The sequence below is a fragment of the Pristis pectinata genome, chromosome 26 (assembly GCF_009764475.1).
Source record: "Pristis pectinata isolate sPriPec2 chromosome 26, sPriPec2.1.pri, whole genome shotgun sequence".
NCBI classification, from domain to species: Eukaryota; Metazoa; Chordata; class Chondrichthyes; order Rhinopristiformes; family Pristidae; genus Pristis; species Pristis pectinata.
The window spans coordinates 19275576-19293196 of NC_067430.1; the positions used below are offsets into that span (position 1 = coordinate 19275576).

Below are 17621 nucleotides of genomic sequence, written 5' to 3' on the forward strand. Positions count from 1 at the left end.
CACCCAACCATTGCCCCTTCAGTTAATCAATAATCGCTAGTAACAGTACTTGCATTGAGCTTGAATAACAAAACAAGCCCTTCAATCCAACTGCTCTGTGCTAGGACCTATATTCTATACCATTGTAATTATCTCTTTTCAACCAGCCAAGTATATACTGTGGTTACTAGTACACTTACAGGTTGGGCATCCAAAAGTGAGCAACTCACCTACTACTGCCCCAAAACCTTTCCACCAAGTAGGAAGCACAAGACTAAAGCGTGATGGAGTACTCTATATCTGCACAGATGAATGCATTTCTAACCATACGAGAGATTCAACCAGCCCAGTTCATTAGCATTTTATCCATCGTCTTCTGCAGCACCTGTGCATTCACGTTGCAGTCTGCTGGATGCAGCAAGTTGCTTCTTCAACAGCAATATCTAAAGGCATGAACTCTACTACCTAGAAGGACAAAGGCAGCAGGCACATAGGACCACCCTACTGAAAATGTCCTCTCATATACAAAACTGTATATCCCAATCTTTGGAGTCCATCCATTCAAGATCCTGAAACCTCTGCTAACCACCATAGCTTAGATATCTTTACCTCTTCATTGCAAAGGTTCCAGACAGTGGCTTACAACCAACTTCTCAACCGTATTCAATGATGGGCTTTAAATGGATGTTAGCAGTCATGCCATCTGCAATGTGCCAGTGCTCATTGCAAGAGTTTAAATGTAGAAAGGCCACTTGAATGAGGTAGTGGACTACAGCCATAACAACAGAATAATGTCCACCTTGATGCTCCATCACAAGGAAGGGTTTCTTTTCAGAAAATGAGGAACCTTAAACATTTCTTCCCCCCCCCACACCCCTCTCAATTGCAGCACACCCAACCCAGGGTCACAGAGGCCAACTGTAGCAGCATGATTTTACCTCCAATGCAGCCAATTTATTCACTTCAGACCAAAAATTACTCACGTTTGCAGCAGCAAAGCTTTTTCACCCCCAAATCAAGCCCAACTAAATATTAACACTCACTAGATTAATTTTACAAGGAACCAACTTTCCATCCCTCCCTGACCCTTAGAACGAACTGGTTTTCTCTTCCCCAGTTCTGATGAAAGATCTTCAACCCAAAACATTAACTATTTCTCTTTCTGTGGATGCTGCTTACTTGCTGACTGTTTCTAGAATTTCCTGTTTTTATTTCAGACTTCCAGAATCTTCAATTTTTTCATAACTTTCCTACACACATTTAGTCATTGCAAAACTTTCAATGTGTCCACTTGAACTAAGAAAAATCAGAAAGGCATTTGTCCTTCAAAATGAGTTGTCTTAAGTTTGAGCTACTTAAAAAGATGAAACAAGTTCATATCATTTCTCTAAATTACGATAATTACCCAATCAGAACAATTACAATGGAGTTACCCTGCAGTAATTTAGAAAGGCCTTCAATTTACTTTTCATTTTCTCCTGTCTAACTTGACTTATGGACATGGATACAAATTACTGTGGACATTAACAATTCTAGCTTGCTAATCACCAACTCCTTCACATTGATGAGCAAATTGATTCAGCATTACAAGCTCTGCTGGTGATACACTAAAAGATTCCCTTCAGCCTACCTCTGGCTGTTGTGCCTTTGCTCTCTAACACCTTGCCATACATGCTACACCTCCACACCTCCCCCAGCACTATTAGCTCATCTTAAAAAAAATCATAGAAACACGAGTATAGATGGAGGCTACTCAGCTCATTGTATCTATGCTAGTTTATTGGAAGCACTCCCCTTATCCTTACACTGGATGAGATACTGTTCATTATGAGGACCTGCCTTAGTATTCTTTTTCGTTATACCAGTGATGCAAGAAGGCATGTTTCTATATTTAAAAATACAGCACAAAAGAAACGTTATTAAAAGTTCAAACTTTGTAGGATAAATAAGTATCAAATTGGGATATGGGTTAATAATCAATGGGAAACTGTTCTCGTGTTCTTTGGTCCTAGGCAAGAGTGTCAGGAAGGAGACAAGAAAAACTGATATTAGAATCAGACAACTTCAAAAATCACAGATTATGCTTTGATGCATGTTTTTCTTTAATTTAAAAGATATGAATTGATAGACTCCAAAAGGAAATGTGGCTAATAGCAAATTTCCCTCATTTGTGCACTTGTGGATATGCACCAACTCTGCTCGTGGTAACTCAGGGCTGGGATTGAAGTGATAGAAGAGCATGACCATGCTGCCACAAAATCTAGAAAATGCCCAAAAGCAGTGAATCAGTCAGCATGCAAAATGTAAGAGATAGCTTAATATTTCAGGTAAGCACCTGTTTTTATTTAACATTTCCAGCATTTTCAGTTTTTTCCCCCATATTTAAATATGGTAATACTTTTCCCATTCTCCCTCAATGGTGCAGAAGTAACAAAAATTGTACTGAATAGGTGGTGATCAATTTTTGTGTATATTTTTTCTCAAGGTGAAGGATGGGAAGAGACAGTTTCAGTTCAGGCACTCAAAGTCACCATTTAGTGGTTCCAGGTCAGGTACAGCACACAGCAAAGCTCCCTCAACAGTACCCCAATGATGACTCAGCTCCAATCTCAGATGGTCGCCCAACTATGACCACTCCCAGCCCACTTCTCTTGTGAGAAAGCCAATTTAGTGGACAATTCATCCAAAATGAGAAGCAGGTTTTGAAAGACAGGCCCATGCCTGGTAGGAATTGGGTTGAGACATCAAATCAGTTTTATGAAGGGTCCTTGGTAAGGGAAACTTTATGCTTATGTAACCAGGATCCAGAGGTGAAAAGCTGGTCCTCCATTTTCTAAAAAAAAATTTCAATGTAAAATATCATTAATTTCAGCATCTTCCTGAACAAAACATAACAGGCTCTGGTCATGACAAAATAAAAAGGAAATCCACCGACCTTTAACAAACCATGATTATCTGTGTTTACAGTAAGACCGATAATTATGGAATTTACTTTTCCTGATACAGTATGTTGGTACATTGCAATAATGCATCTTCCCTAAATAGTATAAAGCAGCCCTCCTTGAAATTTTTTTGGTCAAAAACAGTCTTTATGTGAAGTACAAAGTCTATAATGAATGGCTTTGTCAAAGCAATAGCTGGAGCGAGTGGCCTCTAAAATTTGCACTGTGTATTCAGTTCCCACTATCCACAACAGTGCTCCTTTACAGATATGTCCTCTGCAGCACCACACTCTTGCTCTAACAGATTGAAGCTAGCTAAGATATTCTCAACAGCAACAGCTGTGGAATTCTTTTCAAGATTGAAATCAAACAATATTGAGGTGCTAAGGGTTAACGGCAGCCTGTAGTCATAGCCCGTTTTGATTGTGCATTTCTTTCTTATTGTCTTTTCTCACTTCATGGTTCTAGTTTTGCACCTTTGATGAAGGGAAGCCGTGTTGGAATCTGTTTCTTATACAGTTCATAGTCTTCACCAAAAAACTGGATCAGAGTCATCTCCTCTTCTTCAATACGTTCACGGAAGAAACGCCATGAGGCCAACGTGTACCCTACGATGCAGATGGGATTACACAAGATTACCTGAAAAAAAAAAGGACAATTGGTTCATTTCTGGATAGCAAGTATCACATCCCCCAGTGCATTAGACAGAGAAAGGAAGAAGAAAAAAAAAGCATTCTAATTGTATTCTACTGCTTCTGTTCCAATTGCAATCCTTTGTGCTGGAATGGGAATGTGTCAGAGTCAGTCATAGAAGCTGCTTTTGGAGAACATAACCTCACCTATCTTTTAATATGCCAGTCAGTCAAGAAAGAAATTGATACCATTAATCTGGTGATCAGCATTATAGCTCCTTTTCAATGGGGCAGAGAAAGCCTCAATATTTACTGCTCTCTCTTATCTTTAATCATTTATATTTCAGAACCATGGTTGCATCTCACTTGCAATGTATTGTGTGTCATCAACAAAAGGAGTAATGGATTTCTGCTCCTAAGTATAGCCAGGAAAACCGATGATGAACCTACCTGAGTGCCAATACTCCAGTAAAACCATCCCACATAGGATGGATGTCTGGACCAAGAGTAGACTCCAGAGGTGACGAGCCTGTGGGACTCTGCCTTCTCGTTCTGTACAATATGATTAAAATTTGACCCAGCTGTCAGCATGGCTGCTTTGCGCAGCGATTCCCCAAATAGGACCATCAGCAAACCAAGGTAACTGAGCCATGTGACTTGCTTCATATCTGCATGAGGAGCAGAGAGATTTAGTTTTCTCTATTACTGAAACAGAAAATGCTAGAAAACACTCAACCTCTGAAGATAAGAACAAAATTTAACTTTTAAGGACAACTAATTTTCATCAGAACTGTAGATTCTGATTTGAATAAATACAGAACCATGGAATGTGGTTGAGTGGGGGAAAGAGACAGTAGATACTGAAGAAAACTAAAGCGACAGAGGTGCCCAAGAGACTAAATGCAAAATAAAAGTTAACATCTTCACTAATTTTAAATTTTCATTATCTTCAGTACTTCGCTTTTCATTTTTGGCAATTTTAAATTAGTACTAGCTTAGGCAATATCAGCTTTCAGTACGAGGGCACATAGAAGAGGCAGCACTGCTATTCCTGACCAATAGACAATGAACCCTACAGGAAAATATGTATGGATGTTATGGACTAGGCATAGCAGTGATCCTCAACTATCTCCATCCCTATTGATTACAGCACCCATCTCCATCTCTGTCCCTATTCTACTGATTACAGGCTACATAGGCAAGGTCTCAGTGTTGTAAAAACTCCATTCTTGAAACAATGCATCACGTCTCCAGAGCAGCAAAAAGAGAAATTTGGGAAAAACATAAAGGACATCACACAATTCCTACGGCTACAAAAATGGGTGAGACTATACTCTGCACAACTTTCCAAAACAAAGTTACTGTTGAATGCTCTGGCTGAGTGAATATCTCCACAGCCATTTGCTGCTTTACACAGAAAATTACTGAGATGAACATGTTCTGCTCACCAAACTTTTGTGAATTTTTAATTCAGCCTAAATTCAGAGCAGCTACTCCTATATTGGAATTACAGTTACTGAATGATGCTATCCATTCCTTATCTTGAGGGGCCATTTGACACTGGTCTTACAGCCCTTCACTCACTATTGACCAGAAACAACTGAATCAGCTCCACAAATATCACTGCCAAAAGAGTGTAGCTTAGAGATCAGATATTACATGGAAAATGACTTGCTTCCTGACTCCCAACTACACTGCAAGATTAAGGAGTACAAAGTAAAAATGGATGTCTAATGTCAAACAAAGTTGGGACTGGCCTCTGCTCTACAAGGACATACCATTGCGTTCAGTCACACCTTAATGATTTTGGGATGTAGCAATTTTGTCTCAATTTCTTAAATCTGGAAGCATATTACAAGTCACAACTGATATAATGAAGGGCAAGGAAAATTCTTTATTTAACAAATATATCACACATGTCAATTTGAACAAAAAGGTACAACTCACCCGGAAAGAGAAGTTTCTCAATGGTGAATTCCACCCAGGAAGACATGGCTGCTAGTTTGTATTCTGCACTATGATTTAACAAGAAAGAGTCTAGAGAGAGGGACCTGGGATTAATAACTGCAGTCACAAGGTATTCTGAATAATGGAAAAAACTCAGAGAGCACAAATACCTGTGAAAGAACAGACATTTGAAATGTTATGCTGAAATCCATGAATTCTTTATTCCTACTACTACTACTAGACAGAGGAGCCTTCACATGAAGCTAACCCACTATCTGAAGCTACTAGAAGAGGAAAATACAACAGTTACTATTCAAGTACATTTCTAAGGACAGGATTTACAGGATATCAGGAAAGCACTCTTGATGTCTGAGTATATTGTTACCACTTTTTTTGCAAGGTACAGATGGTTAGGTAAAAAAATTAATCTTTGTATTGAAAAATCGATACATTATATCCTACTTTTACTGACCACTGATTCATGGAAATAAAACTCTCAGTTAATAATGATTAATTGTTTTATGTTTAGCAGAACAAAATGACATGTGGACACATGAAGAGTGACTTTGAAGCCTGTGAACAAATACTTGAATACGAGGCTGTGCCAAACAATTTTTTTTTTCTCTGTTAATTAAGCCTCACCCATGCAGACCCGAAGCAACCTAGCAAATCAACATACCATCCAAAATGTTGCCACGATGATCCTCCAAAGCTCAGTATTAAACCACAGCCACAAACGAAACCAAGGAAACAGGCCCTAACAGCAATCTGGAGGCATAGATTAGAAGTCAAAATCAAATCTAGTATTTGCCACTCCCTCCTGCCCTCCATTTCATCACCAACATCTCTCCTCTTGGTAAAAGGAGATTAACCCAAAACGTTAACTGTTTCTTTTTCCTAAGGTGCTGGTTGATCTGCTGGATATTTCCAGCATTGCATTTTTTGTTTTATACAGGTTTCCAAACACTCAATGTAACTGCACTGTGTAATGAATTGACCTGTACAATCGGTATGCAAGACAAGTTTTTCACTGTACCTCGGTACAAGTGACAATAATAAACCAATACCAATATGCATAATTTTGCTTTGCAACCGTAATATTCCAACAATCCCAGAGAACATATGAACTTGAAGCAAGAATCGGCTACGTGCTCCTGAGGCCGCTCTGCTGTCCAATAAGATCATGGCTGATCACTTGCCTCAAATCCACTTTCCCACCTAATTACCATATCTCGATTCATTAAATGCTCAAAGAGCTATCAATCACAGCCTGAATATACTCGATGACTGAGTATCCATTGCTCTCTTAGGTACGGAATAATAGAGGTTCATAATCTCCTGGAAAGGATGGGACTTTTTCGTTTTCTAACAACATAAGAATAGACCATTTGATCCATCAAGTCTATATCAGCTCTCAAAGCAATCCCATCAACTTCATCCCCCCACTTATTTCCCTGCAACTTTCTCTCTCATATGCCCAGAAACTCCACACACATTCTCTTACCACCCATCTATCATAGGGGAAGTTTACAGGAGGCAATCAACCACCAGCACATATCTGGGATGTGGGAATAAACCCAAGTGCACTGAGGAAATCCACATTGTTATAGCGTTGTAAACATACAAACTCCACACAGGTAGTAACCACTGTCAGGATCAAACCTGGGTCGCTGGAGCTGCAAGAGAGCAACTTGCCTGATGCACCACTGTGCCGCCCTCAATGTTCCTACCCACGGATCAGACCTTTCATTTTCAGAGCATTCATTGCCCTCGCAGATAACGTCAACACAATGTGTCATTTGGATAATTCTGATCACAAACATTCCCTTCTCCTCACCCCTTTCCCTCTCTGCAACTTAAACCGTGTTTTCTCACTTTTCCAGTTTTGGATTTAAAAACCAAACTGAAACGTTAACTGTTTCTCTCTCCCCATATTCTACCTCAACTACTCAGATTTTCAGCGTCTTCGGTTTTTTTTTGTTTTTAACCGAAGCGTTACTCTCTAAACCAACTCGCCCCGCTCTAAAGTTGGCTTTGAGGACAAGATGCAGGGGAGGAAAGGTGCAAAGACTGAAGGAGCGGCACTCTTGAGTAGTGGACTGGTTGCAGAGAGAACCGGGATAATGTTGGCGCCGGGGTGGTGCGGGAAGTGTAGGGAGGAAATTCCCTGCGTCAGGAAACAGACAGACTGGGCTGTTCAGCTGCAGGAGGCACCGAGTCCCCACCCCTGCGCACAACTGCCCGCGTCACCAGGAGGCGCTCCCCGGTAACCGCGGCCAAAGCACCGACCAACGTCGCCTCCCTTCCCTCCGAAGCGCTTCTCGCCAGGCGGGTCTCCCCGCCGCCGCTCCCCGCTCCCTGACGGCCGGTCTCCCCCTCATCGTCCCAACCACAGGTGTTACCTGGTAATGGAGCCCTCGATACAACAGCAGTAACAGGACGTTAATGACAGCTAGGTAGAGTGCCAGCAGCGCACGACTGATGAGAGCGGACTGGGTCCCGATGAGTCCCGGCACCAGGACGACGGAAACTCCGAGCACGAAACAAGCGGCGCTCAGCCGGCCCTCGGCGACCAGCCGGCCACCTGCCATCGCCGCTCCTAGTCTCGCGAGATTCACCCCAAACGTTGCGGGGCCTGGTGGGACTCGCGAGAGTCCGCGGAAGGCTCCCTGATCCCGACTGCGCAGCCGTGGAGTACGGCTGAGTCACGTGATTCTGGTAAGGCGGGGGGAGGGAGGAGAGCGTGGGCCGGGGGGAGGGAGGAGAGCGTGGGCTGGGGGGGGGGGAGGGAGGAGAGCGTGGGCTGGGGGGGGGGGGAGGGAGGAGAGCGTGGGCTGGGGGGGGGGGGAGGGAGGAGAGCGTGGGCTGGGGGGGGGGGGAGGGAGGAGAGCGTGGGCTGGGGGGGGGGGGAGGGAGGAGAGCGTGGCTGGGGGGGGGGGAGGGAGGAGAGCGTGGGCTGGGGGGGGGGGAGGGAGGAGAGCGTGGGCTAGGGGGGGGGGGAGGGAGGAGAGCGTGGGGCTGGGGGGGGGGGAGGGAGGAGAGCGTGGCTGGGGGAGGGAGGAGAGCGTGGGCTGGGGGGGGGGAGGGAGGAGAGCGTGGGCTGGGGGGGGGGAGGGAGGAGAGCGTGGGCTGGGGGGGGGGAGGGAGGAGAGCGTGGGCTGGGGGGGGGGAGGGAGGAGAGCGGGGGCTGGGGGGGGGGAGGGAGGAGAGCGTGGGCTGGGGGGGGGGGAGGAGGAGAGCGTGGGCTGGGGGGGGGGAGGGAGGAGAGCGTGGGCTGGGGGGGGAGGGAGGAGAGCGTGGGCTGGGGGGGGGAGGGAAGGAGTAGCGTGGGCTGGGGGGGGGGAGGGAGGAGAGCGTGGGCTGGGGGGGGAGGGGGAGAGCGTGGGCTGGGGTGGGAGAGGAGGAGAGCGTGGGCTGGGGGGGGGAGGGAGGAGAGCGTGGGCTGGGGGGGGAGGGAGGAGAGCGTGGGCTGGGGGGGGGAGGGAGGAGAGCGTGGGCTGGGGGGGGGAGGGAGGAGAGCGTGGGCTGGGGGGGGGGAGGGAGGAGAGCGTGGGCTGGGGGGGGGAGGGAGGAGAGCGTGGGCTGGGGGGGGGGAGGGAGGAGAGCGTGGGCTGGGGGGGGAGGGAGGAGAGCGTGGGCTGGGGGGGGAGGAGGAGAGCGTGGGCTGGGGGGGGAGGGAGGGAGAGCGTGGGCTGGGGGGGGAGGGAGGGGAGCGTGGGCTGGGGGGGGAGGGAGGGGAGCGTGGGCTGGGGGGGGCGGGAGGGGAGCGTGGGCTGGGGGGGGAGGGAGGGCTTGAGGCTGGGCTGGGGGGGGAGGAGGGCTTGAGGCTGGGCTGGGGGGGAGGGAGGGCTTGAGGCTGGGCTGGGGGGGGGAGGGAGGGCTTGAGGCGTGGCTGGGGGGGGGAGGGAGGGTTGAGGCTGGGCTGGGGGGGGGAGGGAGGGCTTGAGGCTGGGCTGGGGGGGGGAGGGAGGGCTGAGGCTGGGCTGGGGGTGGGGAGGGGAGGGCTTGAGGCTGGGCTGGGGGGGGGAGGGAGGGCTTGAGGCTGGGCTGGGGGGGGAGGAGGCTTGGGCTATGATGGGTGTGATGTTGGACGGGACGTTACATGGAGGCTCCATCTGCCTTTCTCTGCTGGACCTAAATGATGCAATAGGACAGCTTTGAAGAAGACTAGTAGAGTTGTTCCCCAGTGGGCTGGCCCACTGTTGACGCTATGCCAACATCGCAGATCATTTGTGTAAATTTGCTGCCGTCTTTCCTGGCATATTGGTAAATTAAATTGGTAAATTATTGTCACATGTACTGAGGTGCAGTGAAAACTTTGTTTGCATGCCATCCATACAGATCATTTTCATCCACATCAGTTCATCGAGGTAGTGCAAGGGAAAAGCAATAACAAGAAGGCAGATGAAGTGTTGGCAGTGAAAGTCGACAAAAGGTGCAAGCCATGACGAGGGTAGATTGTGAGGTCAAGAGTCCATGGTGATCGTACTTGAGGTCCGTCTCAATAATGAAAGCTGGCCTCGAGCCTGCTAGTACGTTCTTTCAGGCTTTTGTATTTTCTGCCCGATGGCAGGGGGGAGAAGAGAGAATGTATTAAGTATGCACTTTAGATCATCCTGAAAAATATGTTTTAAAAAAAGGTGTTTTTTCAGAAAGTGCTGGCTCTGTTACTGAGTAGAGACAGCCTAGTTGTAGGCACTGATCACAAGTTTTGGTAGTTCTGCGGGGATTGAACACTGGCAATTCTACAAAGATTGTATAACAATTCTTAACTGATGATCGTCTGCTGGACCAGAGAGGGTCTCACATCTGGAAACAGCCATTGGGAAATTAGGAATCAAGCACTTTGGTAAAGGAATAGCATAATTAGGCAGAGAGATGTAAGGCTCTGCAGATGTTGGAATCCAGAGCAACAAACAACCTGTTGGAGGAACTCAGTCCAATGAGCAGAATTGGTTCTTCAAATGTAATTTGCAACTTGAGCTGGACACTGAGAATCACTCAGGAACGAAGGAAAATACAGTTGCACTGTTCATACAGTCTATTTAGCCCATTTGGCTTATGTTGATATTTATATTTCACAAAAGATTTCTCCCACTTTGTACTTTTCCCACATCCTACTATATTTCACCATCCCTAATATATGAACATCAAAAGCATGCAGATACATTAAGTAATGAGGAGAGGCTATTTGCAATGTTAGTGTGTTTATTGCGGGGGAGATGGAATATAAAACAAGTTTGATGCAGCTTTACAGTGTTCTGGTGGAAACCACACCTGGGAGTACTGTGTACAATTGGTCTCCATATTTGAAGAAGGACGTACTTGCATTAGAGGCAATGCAGAAAAAGGTTTCACCAGTTTGATTCCTGAATTGAATGGACTGATGTATAAAGAAGGTTGAGCAGGGTTGGGCCTATACTCAATGGAATTTGGAAAAAACTGAGAGGTGATCTTATTGAAATATAAAATTCTGAAGGGGATTTACAGAATGGATGCTGAGAGAATGTTTCCCTAGTGGTATTATCTGGAACGAGAAGGCATTTAAAAAGGGAGATAAGGAAGAATTTCTTCTGTTAGAGAATCCTGACCTTCTAGAATTTTCAATCTCAAAGAGCTATATGAGGGTGGAATCATTAAATATATTTCAGGCAGAGACAGACATTTAAACATAGGAGTCAAGGCATATGTAGGGAGAGAGGGAAAGTGGTCTTGAGATCAGCCATGACCTTTGTGAGTGCAGAGCAGGCTCAAGGGGCCTATTGCCCTGCTACTGCTCTTGTTTCTTCTTCCCTTATGAAGCATTACTGCACTTTGGCTCATCCACGCAATGTGACAATGAGTTCATCATGTCTCACTTTCCTTAGTAAAATTTATTCCAGCATCTGCAGTCCTTCGTTTCTCTAAAATTTAGTCTAAGCTTTTTATTTGATCTGTTGGTGTCTTTTAATGGCCTTGTTCTGCAGTTGCCTACATTTGCAGTTTATCCAAGTCTGTATGGCCAAGTGCTCTCTGCTCCCAGAGCTAGAGAGCTCTGGCAGGTTTCCTGTTAGTCTTCTCTGATCCAAAGAGCCCAGATTTCTCAAACTTTCCTGATGGTTGATTGCTTTCAATTCTGTAACAAATATTTTTTTCCTTACATGAGAAAATAAGAATTAGAAAGCAGGAGTAGGCCAATTGAACCTTCTAGCTGCTTCACTATTCATCAAGATCATAGGTCAGAGAGTTGTACTGCACAGAAGATGGGCCCTTCAGCCTACCACGTCCATGGTGATATTTTTGCCCATCGACACGAATCCCATTTGCCTGCCTTCTATGCCTTCCATATTCAAGTGCCTGTCTAAATGTCTCATAAACATAGTGATTGTATCTGATTCCACCACCACCTCTTGCAGGCAAGTTCCAGATATTAACCACTCTCTGTGTAAAGACTTACCCCTCAGATCCTCTTTAAAACTCATTCCTCTTACCTTAAACCTATGCCCTTTTGTTTTTTATACCCTGACTGTGGGGAGAAGATTCTTACAATCTATCTTGTCTGTGACTCGTATAATTTTATATACCTCTATCAAGTCACCCCTCAGCATCCTTCATTCCATGGAAAATATGCCCAGCCTGTCCAATATCTCCCCATATTAAAGTCCTTCAATCAGGCAACGTCCTGATGTTTCTCCTCAGCACTCTGTCCAGCACAAGCACATCCTTCTGCAGCGTGGTGACCAGAACCTGACACAATATTCCAGGTGCTTTCTAACCAGTGTTCTGTAAAATTGCAACATAACATCCCACTTTTATATTCTATGCTCTGACTTAAAAGCAAACATGGCCACTTTTAGGGAACTATGGATTTGAACCCTAAGGTCCCTCTGTTCATCAACATTCCTTAGTACCTTACCACTTATTGTATATTCATCATTATTTTCTACCTCAGTTTCTCAGACAGTAAAGGAAAATAGTATTTTCTTTTTACTATCTCTACCTCCCTTGATTCACTTAATATTCTGAAATCTATCAATCTATTTTTCAATGAACCCAGTAATTCAGCCCTCTAGGGTAGTGAATTCTGAAGAAATTTCTCCCTCATCTTTATCATAAAATTATCTACACCTTAAGTGAAACTGTGTCCCCTGCTATCGATTCCTCACCCAGGGAAATGTCTTCCCTGCATCCAACCTGCTGAGCCCTGTAGGAATTGTAAGAGTTTTGCAAGTTTCAATTAGATAACCCCTTGTTTTTCTAAATTCTCTAACCAGCTCAATATCTCCTCATAGGACAAACTTACCATCCCAAGAAACAGTCAAAATATATAATTTTTTAAACTGTACATAATACTCTAGGTGAAGTCTCATCAACACCTGGTGTTCTTAAGCTTTTAATATTGAATTGCATTGTGGCATAACTGGACTACGAAGTTGCAGTCAAGTTTCCTGGTTCATAACCTTGAAAAAACCCCATTCTTAACAGATTTATTGTATAGTTTACCAGGGTCAATGGACCTATTGGTGATATAGGGGAAATCATTTAATGAAGTTACCATGGATAGACCACCATATTACACCCCTAAGGTGAAGCAAAACCCCTGTGAAAGCTGTCAAATACCCACTGTTATGTTTGTTCTTCATCACGAGACAAACTTGGCGTGGGTTTCACATTGGAACATTTATTTAAAAAAAACAACATACTGCACAGACTTACGACACCAGGGCCTGGCTGGCTTTTTTCACAGCTCTATCCTGCACTTCCGGTTCCCCATGCGACGCCTTGCATTGCCTGCTGGGAACTGTAGTTCTTTATTATGACTAAATAACACATAATACACCCGCCAGCGAAAATCCCAACCCATAATAAATCTGTAGACACAAAAACAGCCGTCCAGATTGTAAACAATCACCTAAGGGTGGTAGTTTGCTGGTGATTTCCAAAATATCCGTGCAAAAAAGATTACAAGCCATAGCCTAAATATGGACATCCAACTTTAACCCAAACGCAAAATATTGCAGATTCTGGAAATCCTGATATGAAAAGAAGCGCTGGAAGTACACTGCAAGTCAGTTTGCGTCTGTGAACAGGGAAACATAATGTTTCTGGTCTATAACTTTTCATTAGGGGTTCTCCGTTTCTCACTCAACTGATCCTGCCTGACCGGCTGAGTGTTGCAAAAACTTTGTTTTACTTCATGACTCCTGCTTCAGTGTTATTGATCTGCCAGCCATGTGGTGGTTTGGACAGTCCGCTGAAGGCAATCGCTTTGGGAAAACAGCCGCTATACATGGAAATGTGCTCCGGATTCCAGCATCTGCAGCCTCTTGTTTCTCCAGTCGATGTATAGAAAGGTATTTAGTTTCTAATCGAGAACGATCAGTGTGTTTTACATTTGCAAAGCAAAATAGATCAATGTTTGGTGGGCAAGTTCAAATGGCTCCGGCTGGTTTCCGGTCACCGTCTCCATGGTTACCAGATTAATAGTTCCAAGATGGCGCCCGAGGTCGCAGCCGCAACGTGACGAGCCGGAGCCTCTCGGTCGCCATTTTGTGATGCCGCTCCGCAGAGCGCCTGCTATAGGCTGTCTTTTCACGGGTGGACAGAGCCAAAGGGATGGCAACTATCCGCATGTGAAGATCCCCCGAAAGGTGCGAGGGAAACTAGGTGGAGAGAAGACAGAGGACACCTGTAAGAAACTACGGAGGACTGCATCACCCAGCGTACCCGGCGTTCTTGCACATGCGCAGAGTTTCGGAGGGCAACAGTCCGCGCATGCTCAGTTGCGATGCAGTTTTCACTTGACAGTAGCTTCGAGATGGTTTAAAGCTGTTTTACTGCAGACGATCAGTCTGTGTTCCTCGTTCCTACCACATTCCGCGTCTGTGGTACAGAAAACACCCCTCTTCAGGTAAAGAAACGTAGAATGAGTTGTCGAAAAGGCAAAATGCAATCTTCTTACTGTCGGTAAACAGCCTTTCAGTCTTTGCTACTTTGGGGTGTATGAGGTAATGGAGGGAAATGAGTCTTCACACACCTAAATGTTTTGACACTGATCGCGTGTTTGTGTGCTTTTCCGTGCTTCTGAATTGCTCACTGATAGTTTAATTGTATAGATTTTGTTTAAAATTATTTTGAGCTGAAGAGGCCCCCTTTAAAATTTAAAACCCATTAAGTTGCTGAAAACATAAGTACCAATTAGCCAAAATATCTGTGCCTGCAGAACAAGTAACTTACAATTCATTTATCTGAAAATATCCTGCTTTTTTTGTGTGTATGGCTCAGTTGAGAGAATAGGGTTGTTTATTCTGGAGAGAGGAAGGTTATGGAATCCTCTGTAATAACGAAACTCTTTTCTTTAAAATGGTTATAGTTATGGTTCTTTTTATTCATTTCTTGTTCCTTGCTTACCCAATGGTCCAGCCCTTGTTTTTCTGGACTTGTTCCCCTACACCAATCTGATATCATAACAATTGACATATTGGCCCTTTAGATTCTTTCAGAGTCTTTCTGTACCTACATACTGGAGTCTTAATTACCCCTTGTTCTTTCCCTGAATGTTTGTTTTCTCCTTTTATACCTTTTTGCCTTTCTCCAACGGTGATGAATCTTCTGTTGCTATGCCCTAGAACTCCATTGCTAACAGTTTTGTTGTTCTTTCCTACTTTTTTAAAATTCCCCCTGTTTAGTTGGTCCATTGTCTACTTTGTTCTTTTTGAGTCAAACATATTGGGATTTGCTTCTGTAGAATTTTTTTGTTAAATGTTTTAAATAAGGTATTTGATAAACTACCATCGTAAATTCAGCTCATTTACTGAAGCAGTTTGTGGGAGAATAGGAAATCTGGATGGGATTTGACCAATTTACTTGGAATACATTCAGATAGTGTGTTATATTTGACTAAGAGATAGTTGAGACACTGCTGGAATCTGGAGCAACAAACAATCTGCTCGAGGAACTCAGCGGGTAAAGCAGCATCTGTGGGTGGAAAGGAATCGTCGTCGTTCTGGGTCGAAACTCTGCATTAGGACATAGAGAGTGGAGAGGCAAGATGACCAGTATAAAGAGGGGAGGGGGAGTGGTAAGACAGGAGTCTAAGGTGATTGGTGGACTGAGGGGGTGTAATAGATATCTATTCATTTAAGGTATTAGTCACATGTACATCGAAACACACAGTGAAATGTGTCTTTTTCCGTTACTGAGAATGTGTTGGGGGGCAGCCTGCACATGTTGCCACTCTTCTGGCGCCAACATAGCTTGCCCAACACTCCTAACCTGTACGCCTTTGGATTGTGGGAGGAAACTGGAGCACCCGGAGGAAACCCACGCAGATGCGGGGAGAACGTACAAACTCCTTACAGCGGTGGAATTGAACCTGGGTCGCTGGTGCTGTAATAGTGTTACGCTAACCACTACACTGCCCTGCCACTTGACAGGCAGGTTGTGCCGGGGAGGGGAGCAGGGGTGGAATTGGGAGACAGTGGCAAGTGAATGATAGATGGAGGCAGACAAAGAGAGGGAAAAACAATACTGGGAGGCAGATGGAGCAAGGTGGGTGAAGACGAGTGTGAAGATTGGAGACAGCTGTTGGTGGGAGCTAAGCAGAAACACAAAGGGCCACCAGTACTGGACTCTGATAAATAAAGGGGGTGAGAATGGGAACCATTAGGAGAGAGGTGAATGGCAGTTAGAACCAGAGTGGGTGGGTGGGTGGGGTGGTAAACCTGTGTATGTAGTGGGTGGATGGAACTAGGGTGGGGAGGGATATGGAGATAGGGGCTGGTGAGAGGGGGTTGAGGGAAAGGGGACAAAAATGGGAGGGGGGAAGAGAGAGTTCAATACATCTGATAAGGGGTTATTGTCTTAATTCTTTTTCTTCCCCCTGAAAGATCTGCCAAGTAACTGCAGCATTTTCTATCTTATTCCACAGACAGCAATATGACAATGATCAACTCTTTTTTTTGAGAATGAGGGATTGGCCAAGACGAAAGGAAAAAAAATCCCCAGCTCTTTGAAAAATTGTACGATTGGATTGATTGTATACAATTGAGAGGGCAAACAGCACTTGAGTTAAACTTCACATCAGAAAGGTCTGGAAGTCCAGGTCTTCTCTTACACTGGAAATATCAGACTAGGTTTTGTGATTAGATCTTTGGATTGGAACTTTAACCTTCTGATTTAGGGGTCAAGACTTCTACCACTAAACAATGGCAGTTATCATAGGCATTTTCAAAGGAAGCTCAACTTGTGATTGTAAGCTCCATTTAACAAAATTCCATTGGATCAGATTTTTTCCCAGTCCCAGTCAATTAAACACGTTCCTGTTCACTCTCAACTGCAAACAGTCTCAATGGACCAAACAGAATAAATGTCAAAACCTTCCCATTCATTCCAACCATTACCCAATTAATGAATGTTAAGACAACCTTGTCTGTTACATTACCTGGGCGTATTGCTAAGCTGCTAAATGTACTGTGTATTGCTGTATTACCCTAAGTTGTACAGTGTGGCTGCTAGTATGATGTTGACTTTTGCACAATGATGTATACTAGCTTTGTTTACAGCATTGTCTGTTCTAGTTTAGGGTGAATCAATGATTGTGGGATGCAGAAGTATGTTTTACCTGCGATTAATTGAAATCCTTGCTTTTACATTAAGTATTCCCTCGTATACAAAATCTCTTTTTTTAAGAAAAATTTCTATTTGTGAAACTGAGGGCAGGCTCTGTGACATAATGAGCAACTATTAAGAAATAGAAAACCATGAAATCACTCAGAGTGGCTGTTGAATAGGAGGGGTAAGAAATGGCCAGAAAGGCTCGTTGGGACTTTATCAAAATATATCCACGAATTGTGTGGGGAACTTTACTCTGTGCTGTACCTGCCTTGGGAGTATTTCATGGTACAATTGGAGTGATCTTTGGAACTGTAGAGCAGTGCAGCAGGGAAAGAACAATCCAGTTAGTCCCTCAACTGCTCTTTCCCCATTGCCATGCAATTCTTTTGTGAATTTATCCAATTTTTTTCTCTCTTTGTAAGGCTTCTATTGAATACATTAAATATGTCATCTTTTGATTCTGTTTAATCCTGTGCTGCATCTATCCTGGAAGTGTGTAATGAAACAGTGTTGATCATACTTATTA

The 17621-nt window shown here is 44.4% G+C and overlaps 2 protein-coding genes across 8 annotated transcripts in view; one reads left to right on the plus strand and one right to left on the minus strand.

Annotated features, from left to right (window-relative positions):
- Positions 1 to 1034: 1034 nt before the first annotated feature.
- icmt (isoprenylcysteine carboxyl methyltransferase) lies at positions 1035 to 8210 on the minus strand. Of its 2 annotated transcripts, none has more exons than XM_052039453.1 (5): positions 7903 to 8210; positions 6180 to 6268; positions 5501 to 5568; positions 4004 to 4221; positions 1035 to 3560 (listed from the first exon to the last, which is right to left on the minus strand). In XM_052039453.1, the coding sequence occupies exons 1-5, from the start codon at positions 8089 to 8091 to the stop codon at positions 3378 to 3380; spliced, it is 747 nt and encodes a 248-aa protein (XP_051895413.1). In that variant the 5' UTR covers positions 8092 to 8210; the 3' UTR covers positions 1035 to 3377. The 2 variants fall into 2 exon arrangements, with proteins under 2 accessions (XP_051895413.1, XP_051895412.1); XM_052039452.1 differs by having other exon boundaries at positions 1043 to 3560; positions 5501 to 5670; positions 7903 to 8208.
- Positions 8114 to 17621, plus strand: part of LOC127583436 (telomere zinc finger-associated protein-like) — a 29209-nt gene continuing 19701 nt past the window's right edge. For 2 of the 6 annotated variants that reach the window (XM_052039451.1, XM_052039446.1), the window contains exon 1: positions 8114 to 8218. The gene's annotated coding sequence lies outside the window, so the exon portion shown is untranslated. Of the gene's footprint in view, positions 8219 to 14010; positions 14447 to 16409; positions 16570 to 17621 lie in introns of those variants that run through there. The other 4 variants (XM_052039448.1, XM_052039447.1, XM_052039449.1 and 1 more) reach the window with 3 other exon arrangements.

What these genes read in the sequence shown, in the direction of transcription:
- icmt (XM_052039452.1), bottom strand. Translation starts at nt 8,091, where the DNA reads ATGGCAGGTGGCCGGCTGGTCGCCGAGGGCCGGCTGAGCGCCGCTTGT. An exon ending in ATCGAGGGCTCCATTACCAG is followed by an intron (nt 6,269 to 7,902) that starts GTAACACCTGTG and finishes CTATGCCTCCAG; the next exon opens with ATTGCTGTTAGGGCCTGTTT. An exon ending in TGAGAAACTTCTCTTTCCGG is followed by an intron (nt 4,222 to 5,500) that starts GTGAGTTGTACC and finishes CTCCTCATGCAG; the next exon opens with ATATGAAGCAAGTCACATGG.